General features: G+C 42.5%; 1 protein-coding gene across 1 annotated transcript; it reads right to left on the bottom strand.

Moving 5' to 3' along the window:
- Window positions 1-695: 695 nt before the first annotated feature.
- Window positions 696-7977, bottom strand: LOC112406153 (bypass of stop codon protein 1-like). Its single transcript, XM_024754869.1, has 3 exons — window positions 7855-7977; window positions 998-1082; window positions 696-802 (listed from the first exon to the last, which is right to left on the bottom strand). The coding sequence occupies exons 1-3, from the start codon at window positions 7975-7977 to the stop codon at window positions 696-698; spliced, it is 315 nt and encodes a 104-aa protein (XP_024610637.1).
- Window positions 7978-10341: the final 2364 nt, after the last annotated feature.

The following is a 10341-nucleotide window of genomic DNA, read 5'->3' as shown; positions in this document are numbered from 1 at the left end:
GAGCTGAGGGAGGTGAGGGACATGAGGTGAAGGATGTGAGGTGAGGGATGTGAGTCAGGTGAGGTGAGGGATGTACGGTGAGGAAGGTGAGCTGTGGTGATGGAGGCGAGGTGATGTGAAGGCGTTGAGGTGAGTTGAGGGAGTTGAGGTGAGGTGAGGGAGGTGTGGGAGGTGTGGTGAGTGAGGTGAGGGAGGTGAGGTGAGAGAGAAGGAGGTGAGGTGAGGTAAGGGATCTGTGGTGAGGTGAGGGAGGAGACGTGAGATGAGTGAGGTGTGGTGACGGGGGTGAGGGTGGTGGGGTGAGGGAGGTGGGACGTGGGTAGTGAGTTGAGTAGAGGTGTGGGAGTTGATGGAGGTGAGGTGAGGGAGGTGAGGTGAGGGAGATGAAGGAGGTGAGGTGAGGGAGGTGAGGTGAGGGAAATGAGGGCCATGGGGTGAGGTCGGTGATGTGAGGGAGATGGATGAGGTGAGGTGAAGAAGGTGAGTAGTAGTAGTACTAGCAGCAGCAATAGAAGTAGCAGCAGCAGCAGTAGTGGTAAAACTAGGAGTATTTGCCATGCACTGGGCTAGTAGTAGAAGTTATAGTAGTAGTGGTTGTAGTGGTAATAGAAGTGGCAGCAGCAGCAGTAGAAGCAGCAGCAGATTTGTCCTGCATTGGGCCAGTGGTAGTACTAGCAGCAGCAGCAGTAGTAGTATTAATAGTATTTGCCATACACTGGACTACTAGTAGTAACTGTAGTAGTAGAAGTAATAGCAGCAGAAGAAGCAGTAGTAGTACTAGTAGTATTTGCAATGCACTCGGCTAGCAGTAGTTGTATTAAAAGCAGCAGCAGTAGAAGTATCAGCAGCAGTAGTAGTAGTAGCAGCAGTTGTGGTAATAGTAGCAGTATTTGCCATGCACTAGGCTAGTAGTAGTAGTAGTAATTGCAGCAGCAATAGATGTAGCAGCAGCAGCAGTTGAATTAGCAGCAGTAGTGGTAATAGAAGTAGTATTTGCCATGCACTGGGCTAGTACTAATAGTAGTGGTAGTAACAGCAGTAGAAGTGGCCACAGCAGCAGTAGTAGAAGCACCAGATTTGTCCTGCAGTGGGGAAGTAGTAGTAATAGCAGTAGCAGCAATACAAGTATTAGTAGTAGGTTTGCCATGCACTGGACTTCTAGTAGTAGCAGTAGTAGTAGAGGTAGCACCAGCAATAGAAGTGGCATCATCAGCAGTAATAGTAGCAGCAGATTTGTCCTGCAGTGGGCCAGTAGTAGTAGTAGCAGTAGCAGCCATAGCAGTAGGAGTAGAAGATTTGCCATACACAGGGCTAATATTATTGATAGTAGTAGTAGCAGCATCAGGAGTAGTAGTAGTATTAGTAGTATTTCCCATGCACTGGGCAAGAAATAGTAGTAGTGGTAGCAGCAGCAGTAAAAGTGGCAGAAGAAGCAGTAGTAGTAGCAGCAGATTTGCCCTGCAATGTGCGAGTAGTAGTAGTAGAAGTAGCAGCAATAACAGTACTAGTAGTAGATTTACCATTCACAGGGCTATTAATATTGATGGTAGTAATAGTATCCGTAGTAGTAGCAGCAGCAGCAGTAGTAGTAATATAGTAGCATTTGCCTTGGACTGGATTAGTGGTAGTAGCAGTAGTAGCAGCAGCAGCAATAGTAGTAATAGTTGTAGTATTTTCCATGCACTGTAGTACTAGTAGTTACAGTAGTAGCAGCAGCAGGAGCAGTAGTAGTAATTATAGTAGAATTTTCAATGCACTGGACCACTAGAAGTAGCAATAGTGGCAGCAGCAAAAGTAGTAATTATAGTAGTATTTGAAATGCACAGGACTACTAGTACTAGCAGTAGTAGTAGCACTAGTAGCAGCAGCAGTGGTAGTAAGAGTAGTAGTATTTACCATGCATTGGGCTAGTAGCAGTAGTTGAAGTAGCAGCAGCTGTAGAAGTAGAAGCAGCAGTAGTAGTGATACTAGTAGTATTTGATATACACTGGACTGCTAGTAGTAGCACTAGTAGTAGCAAGAGTAGCAGCCGAAGCTGTAGTAGTAATAGTAGTAGTATCAGCCATGCACTGGACTAGTAGTAGTAGTAGCAGCAGCAGTAGATTAGGAAGCAGCAGCAGTAGAGTCAGCAGCAACAGTACAAGTAGCAGTAGTAGCAGCAGCAGTAGTAGTAATAATATTTGCCATGCACTGCACTACATGTAGTAGCAGTACTAGTAGCAGAAGTAGCAGCAAAAGTGGCAGTAGTAATAGTAGTAGTATTTGTCATGTACTGGGCTAGTAGTAGAAGTTATAATAGTAGAGGTAGCAGCAGCAGTAGAAGTGGCAGCAGCAGCAGTATTAGTAGCAGATTTGCCCTGCATTGGGCCAGTAGTAGTAGTAGCAGTAGCAGCAATGGCAGTAATAGTAGTATATTTGACATGCACTGGGCTAGTAGAATTGATAATAGTAGTAGCAGCAGCAGCAGTAGTAGTATTAATAGTATTTGCCATGCACTGGATTACTAGTAGTAGAAGTAATAGCAGCAGCAGTAGTAGTAATACTAGTACTATTTGCCATGCACTGGGCTAGTACTAGTAGTAGTAGTAAAAGGAGCAGCAGTAGAAGTAACAGCAGCAGTAGTAGTAGTAGCAGCAGTTGTGCTAATAGCAGTAGTATTTGCCATGCACAAGGTTCGTGATAGTAGTAGTAATAGTAGTACTAGCAGCAGCACTAGATGTAGCAGCAGTAGAAGTAGCAGCAGTAGTGGTAATAGAAGTAGTATTTGCCATGCACCGGGATAGTAGTAATAGTAGTGGTAGTAGCAGCAGTAGAAGTGGCCGCAACGGCAGTAGTAGTAGCACCAGATTTGTCCTGCAGTGGGCCAGTAGTAGTAGAAGCAGTAGTAGCAACAGAAGTAGTAGTAGTAGATTTGCCATGCATGGGACTACTAGTAGTAGAAGTAGTAGTAGAGTTAGCACCAGCAAAGAAGTGACATCAGCAGCAGTAATAGTAGATTCAGACTTGTCCTGCATTGGGCCAGTAGTACTAGTAGCAGTAGCAGCCATAGCATTAGTAGTAGTAGATTTGCCATACACAGGGATAGTAGTATTGATAGTAGTAGTAGCAGTAGTAGCAGCGTCAGGAGGAGGAGGAGTATTAGTAGTATTTGCAATGTGCTAGACTACTAGTAGTAGCAGTAGTAGTAGCATTAGTACAAGCAGCAGCAGTAATAGTAGTAGTATTTGCAATGCACTGGGCGAATAGGAGTAGTAGTAGCAGCAGCAGTAGAAGTAGCAGTAGTAGTAGCAGCAGTATTAGTAATAGTAGTAGTATTTGCCATGCATGGAGTTAGTAGTAGTCATAGTAGTCGTAGTAGTAGTGGTAGCAGCAGCAGTAGAAGTGGCAGCAGCAGCAGTAGTAGTAGCAGCAGATTGGCCCTGCAATGGACGAGTAGTAGTAGTAGAATTAGCAACAATAACGGTACTAGTAGTAGATTTGCTATGCACAGGGCTATTAGTATTAATAGTAGTATTAGCCATAGTACCAGCAGCAGCAGCAGTAGTAGTAAAATAGTATCATTTGTCATGGACAGGATTAGTAGTAGTAGCAGTAGTAGCAGCAGCAGCAGTAGTAGTAATAGTAGTAGTATTTGCCATTACCTGGACTACTAGTAGTTGCAGTAGTAGTTGCAGTAATAGCAGCAGCATCAGTAGAGGTAACAGTAGTAGTATTTGCCATGCACTGGACTAGTAGTATTATTAGAATTACCAGCAGCACTATAAGTAGCTGTAGCAGCATTAATAGCAGCAGCAACAGTAGTAGTAGTAGTAGCAGTTGTGGTAATAGTAGTAGTGTTTGCCATGCAGTGTACTACAAGTAGTAGCAGTAGTAGCAGCAGCAGCAATACTAGTCACACTACTAGTATTTGCCATGCACTGGGCTAGTAGTGGTACTAGTAGCAGCAGTAGTAGTAGTAGCAACATTAGTAGTAGTTGAAGCAGTAGTGGTAATAGTAGTAGCATTTGCCATGAACTGGGTTTGTAGTAGGACTAGTAGTAGTGGTAGCATCAAGAATAGAAGTGGCAGCAGCAGTACTAGTGGAAGAAGATTTGCCTGCAGTGGGCCAGTAGTAGTAGTAGCAGTGTCAGAAATAGAAGTAGTAGTAGTAGATTTTCCATGCACTTTGCTAGTATTATTAATACTGGTAGTAGCAGTATTAGCAGCAGCAGCAGTAGTAGCAATACAGGTAGTATTTGCCATGCACTGGACTACAAGTAGTAGCAATACTAGTAGAAGTAGTAGCAGCAGTAGTAATAATAGTAGTAGTATTTGCCATGCCCTAGGCTAGTAGTAGTAGTAGCAGAAGCAGTATAATAAAAAGCAGTAGCAGTAGTAGTAGCAGCAGTAGTCGTACTAACAGCAGCAGTAGTAGTAACAGCAGTAGATGTAATAGTAGTAGTATTTGCCATGGACCGGCTAGTAGTAGTACTAGTAGCAGCAGCAGTAATAGTAGCATCACTAGTAGTAGTAGCAGCAGTAGTGATTATATTTGTAGTGTTTGAAATGTACTGGGGTAGTAGCAGTAGAAGTTGTATTGCTAGCAGCAGCAGTAGAATTGACAGCAACATCAGTAGCAGTAGCATCAGACTTGCCCTGTAGTGTGCAAGTAGTAGTATTAGCATTAACACGAATAGGTGTAGTACTAGTAGATTTGCCATGCACTGTGTTAGTAGTATTGATACTAGAAGTAGTTGTAGTAGCAAGAGCAGCAGTAGTAGTAGTATTAGTAGTATTTGCCATGCACTGGAGTAGTAGTAGTAGATTTAGCAGCAGCACTAGAAGTAGCTGCATCAGCATTAGTAGTAACAGCAGCAGTAATAGTTGTGATTATAGTAGTAGCATTGGCCAAGCCCTGTACCAAAAATAGTAGCAGTAGTAGCACCAGCAGCACTTCTAGTTACACTACTAGTATTTGCCATGCACTGGACTAGTAGTGGTACAAGTAGCAGCAGTAGTAGCAGTAGCAGCATTAGTAGTAGTCGTAGCAGTAGTGGTAATAGTAATAGCATTTGCCATGAATTGGGCTAGTAGTAGTAGTAGTAGTTGTAGGAGCAGCAGTAGAAGTGGCAGCAGCAGTACTAGTGGCAGCAGATTTGCCCTGCAGTGGACCAGTAGTAGTAGAAGCAGTAGCAGAAATAGTAGCAGTAGTAGTAGATTTGCCATGCACTGGGCTAGTAGTATTAATGCTGGTGCTAGCAGTATTAGCAGCAGCAGCAGTAGTAGTAATAGAAGTAGTATTTGCCATGCACTGGACTACAAATTGTAGCAGAACGAATAGAAGTAGTAGCAGCAGAAGCAGTAGTAATAATAGTAGTTTAATTTGCCATGCCCTGGGCTAGCAGTAGTAGCAGCAGCAGTAGACTTAGAAGCAGTAGCAGTAGTAGTAGCAGCAGTAGTAGTACTAGTAGCAGCAGCAGTAAGAGTAGCAGCTGTAGTAGTAGTAGCAGCAGTAGTGGAAATAATTGTAGTATTAGAAATGCACTGGGGTAGTAGTTGTAGTAGTCATTGTATTGGAAGCAGCAGCAGTAGAATTCGCAGCAACATCAGTAGTAGTAGCAGCAGATTTGCCCTGCAGTGTGCAAGTAGTAGTATTAGGATTAGACTAATAGGATGTAGTACTAGTAGATTTGCCATGCACTGTGTTAGTAGTATTGATACTAGTAGTAGCAGCAGCAGTAACATTAGTAGTATTTGCCATGAACTGGACTACTATTAGTATCAGGAGTAGTAGCAGTAGTAGCAGCAGCAGTAGTGCTAATAGTAGTAGTATCTGCCATGAACTGGGTTAGTAGTAGTAGTAGCAGTAGCAGCAATAGCAATAGTAGTAGTAGATTTGCCATGCACTGGGCTAGTAGTACTGATATTAGTTGTTGCAGTAGTAGCAGCATCAGCACTAGTAGTAATAGTATTAATATTTGCAATGCACTGGACTACTAGTAGTAGCATATTAGTAGCAAGAGTATCAGCAGCAGCAGTAGTACTAATAGTAGTAACATTTGCCATGCACTGAACTACTAGTAGTAGTAGTACTAGTAGTGGTAGCAGCAGGAATAGGAGTGGCAGCAGCAACAGAATTAGTAGCAGCAGATTTTCCCTGAAGTTTGCCAGTAGGACTACTAGTAGTGGTAGCAGAAATAGCAATAGTATTAGTAGATTTGCCATGCACTGAGCTAGTAGTATTGATAGTAGTATTAGCAGTAGTAGCAGCAGTAGCAGTAGGAGTAATTGTTGTAGTGTTTGCCATGCACTGAACTACTAGCAGTAGCAGTAGTAGCAGCAGCAGCTGTAGTAGTAATTATAATAGTATTTGCAATGCACAGGACAACTAGTAGTAGTAGTAATAGCAGCAGCAGAACTAGTAATTAAAGTAGTATTTGCAATGCACTGGACTACTAGTAGTAGCAGTAGTAGTAGCAATAGGAGCAGCAGAAGCATCAGTTGTAGTAAAAGTAGTAGTATTTACCATGCATTGTGCTAGTAGTATTAGTAGAAGTAGCAGCAGCTGTAGAAGTATCAGTAGAAGTAGTAGCAGCAGTAGTAGTGATACTAGTAATATTTGATATACACTGGACTACGAGTAGTACAACTAGTAGTAGCAATATAGCAGCTGAAGCAGTAGTAGTAATAGTAGTAGTATTAGCCATGCACTGGACTAGTAGTAGTAGTAACAGCAGAGTAGAATTAGCAGCAAAAGTACTAGTAGTAGTAGCAGTAGTAGTAGCAGCAGTATTTGTAATAGTATTTCCCATGCACTGGGCTAGTAGTATTGACAGTAGTAGTAGCAACAGGAGCAGTAGTAGAATTAATAATATTTGTGATGCACTGGATTACTAGTAGTAGCAGTAGTAGTAGACGTAATAGCAGCAGCAGCAGCAGCAGCAGTAGTAGTAATAATAGTACTATTTGCCATGCACTGGGCTAGTAGTAGTAGTAATAGCAGCAGTAGAAGTAGCAGCAGCAGTAGTAGTAGTAGCAGCAGTTGTGGTAATAGAAGTAGTATTTGCCATGCACTACACTCGTGGTAGTAGTAGTAATAGTAGTACTAGCAGCAGCAGTAGATGTAGCAGCAGCAGTAGAAGTAGCAGCAGTAGTGGTAATAGAAGTAGTATTTGCCATGCACTGGGCTAGTAGTAATAGTGGTCATAGTAGCAGCATTAAAAGTGGCCACAGCAGGAGTAGTAACACCAGTTTTGCCCTGCAGTGGGCCAGAAGTACTAGTAGCAGTAGCAGCAATAGAAGTAGTAGTGGTAGATTTGCCATGTACTGGACTACTAGTAGTAGCAGTAGTAATAGAGGTAGCACCAGCAATAGAAGTGACATCAGCAGTAATAGTAGCAGCAGATTTGTCCTGCAGTGGGTCAGTAGTACTAGTATTAGTAGCAGCCATAGCAGTAGTAGTAGTAGATTTGCCATACAAAGGGCTAGTAGTATTGATAGTAGTTGTAGCTGTAGTAGCAGCATCAGGGTAGTAGTAGTATTAGTATTATTTGAAATGCACTGGAATACCAGTAGTAGCAGTAATATAAGCAGCAGCAGTAGTAGTAGTAGTATTTGCCATGCACTGGGCAAATAGTAGTAGTAGAAGCAGCAGTAGCAGTAGAAGTAGCAGCAGCAGCTGTAGTACTAGCATCAGTAGTAGTAATAGTAGTAGTATTTGCCATGCACTGGGTGAATAGTAGTAGTAGTTTTAGTAGCAGCAGTAGAAGTAGCAGCAGCAGCAGTAGTAGTAGCAGCAGATTTGCCCTGCAATGGACGAGTAGTAGTAGTAGAAGCAACAGCAATAACAGTACTACTAGTAGATTTGCCATGCACAGGGCTATTAGTATTGATAGTAGTAATAGCCATAGTAGCAGCAGCAGCAGCAGTAGTACTAATATAGTAGCATTTGCCATGCACTGGATTAGTAGTAGTAGCAGTAGTAGCAGCAGCAGCCATAGTAGTAATTGTAGTAGTATTTACCAAGAACTGGATTACTAGTAGGAGCAGTAGTATTAGCATCAGCAGCAGTAGAAGTAATAGTAGTAATATTTGCCATTCCCTGGACTACTAGTTGTAGAAGTAGTAGTCGCAGTAGTAGCAGTAGCAGCAGTACATGTAACAGTAGTAGTATTTGCCATGCACTGGACTAGTAGTAGTAGTAGAATTAGCAGCAGAAATAGAAGTAGCTGCAGCAACAGTAGTAGTAGTAGCAGTTGTGGTAATAGTAGCAGTATTTGCCATGCACTGTACTATAAGTAGTAGCAGCAGTAGCACCAGCAGCACTACTATTTACACTACTAGTATTTGCCATGCACTGGGCTAGTAGTGGTACTAGTAGCAGCAGTAGAAGTAGTAGCAGCATTAGCAGTAGTTGCTGCAGTAGTGGTAATAGTAGTAGCATTTGCCATGAACTGGGCTAGTAGTAAGACTAGTAGTAGTGGTAGCAGCTGCAGTAGAAGTGGCAGCAGCAGTACTAGTGGCAGCAGATTTGCCCTGCAGTGGGCCAGTAGTAGTAGTAGCAGTAGCAGAAATAGCAGTAGTAGTAGTAGATTTGCCAGTCACTGGGCTAGTAGTATTAATACTGGTAGTAGCAATATTAACAGCAGCAGCAGTAGTAGTAGAGGTAGTATTTGCCATGCACTGGACTACAAGTAGTAGCACTACTAGTAGAAGAAGTAGCAGCAGCAGCAGTAGTAATAATAGTAGTAGTATTTGCCATGCCCTGGGGTAGTAATAGTAGTAGTAGTAGCAGCAGCAGTAGAATTAGAAGCACTAGCAGTAGTAGTAGCAGCATTAGTCATAATAACAGCAGTAGCAGTAGTAGTAGCAGCAGTAGTGGTAATAGTAGTAGTATTTGCTTTGGACTGTGTTGTAGTAGTACTGCTGGCAGCAGCAGTAATAGTAGCAGCAGTAGTAGTAGTAGCAACAGTAGTGGTAATATTTGTAGTGTTTTAAATGCACTAGGGTAGTAGCAGTAGTAGTTTTATCAGTAGCAGCAGTAGTAGAATTGGCAGCAACATCAGTAGTAGTAGCAGCAGATTTGCCCTGCAGTGTGCAAGTAGTACCATTAGCATTAGCACTACTAGGTGTAGTACTAGTAGATTTCCCATGCACTAGGTTAGTAGTATAGATCCTAGTAGTAGCAGTAGTAGCAGTAGCAGCAGTAGTAGTAACATTAGTAGTATTTGCCATGTACTGGAGTAGTAGTAGTAGATTTAGCAGCAGAAGTAGAAGTACCTGCTGAAGCAGTAATATTATCAGCAGCAGTGGTAGTAGTAGTAGCAGTTGTAGTTATAGTACTAGTATTTGCCATGACCTGTACTAAAAGTAGTAGCAGTAGTAGCAACAGAAGCACTACTAGTTACACTACTAGTATTTGCCATGCACCCGGCTAGTAGTGGTACTAGGAGCAGCAGTAGTAGTAGTAGCAGCATTAGTAGTAGTTGCAGCAGCAGTGGTAATAGTAGTAGCATTTGCCATGAACTGGGCTAGTAGTAGTAGTAGTAGGAGTGATAGCAGCAGCAGTATAAGTGGCAGCAGCTGTACTTCTGGCAGGACATTTGCCCTGTGGTGGGCCGGTAATAGTAATAGCAGTATCAGAATCAGCAGTAGTAGTAGTAGATTTGCCATGCACTGAGCTAGTAGTATTAATACTAGCAGTATTAGCAGCAGCAGCAGCAGTAGTAATAGAAGTAGTATTTGCCATGCACTGGACTACAAGTTATAGCAGAACTAGTAGAAGTAGTAGCAGCAGCAGCAGTAGTAATAATAGTAGTAGTATTTGCCATGCCCTGGGCTAGTAGGAGTAGCAGCAACAGCAACAGTAGAATTAGAAGCAGTAGCGGTAGTAGTAACAGCAGTAGTAGTAATAGCAGCAGCAGCAGTAGTAGCAGCAGTAGCGTAGTAGTAGCAAGAGTAGCAGCAGCAGCAGTACTGATAGTAGGATTATTTGCCATGCACTGAACTAATAGTAGTAGTAGTATTAGTAGTGGTAGCAACAGCAATAGGAGTGGCAGCAGCAACAGAAGTAGTAGCAGCAGATTTGCCCTGAAGTTGCCTGGTAGTCGTAGGAGTAGCAGTAGCAGAAATAGCAGTAGTAGTACTAGATTTGGCATGCACTGAGCTAGTAGTATTGATAGTATTATTAGCAGTAGTAGCAGCAGTGGCAGTAGGAGTAATTGTTGTAGTGTTTGCCATGCAATGAACTACTAGTAGTAGCAGTAGTGGCAGCAGCAGTAGTAGTCATTATAGTAGTATTTGCAATTCACTGGACCACTAGTAGTAGCAATAGTAGCAGCAGCAGAAGTAGTAATTATAGCT

The sequence above is a fragment of the Neophocaena asiaeorientalis genome, unplaced genomic scaffold (assembly GCF_003031525.2).
Source record: "Neophocaena asiaeorientalis asiaeorientalis breed wild unplaced genomic scaffold, Neophocaena_asiaeorientalis_V1.1 scaffold509, whole genome shotgun sequence".
NCBI lineage: Eukaryota > Metazoa > Chordata > Mammalia > Artiodactyla > Phocoenidae > Neophocaena > Neophocaena asiaeorientalis.
Note: the sequence above shows the minus strand (reverse complement) of the source record. Positions and strands in the feature narration are given on the sequence as shown.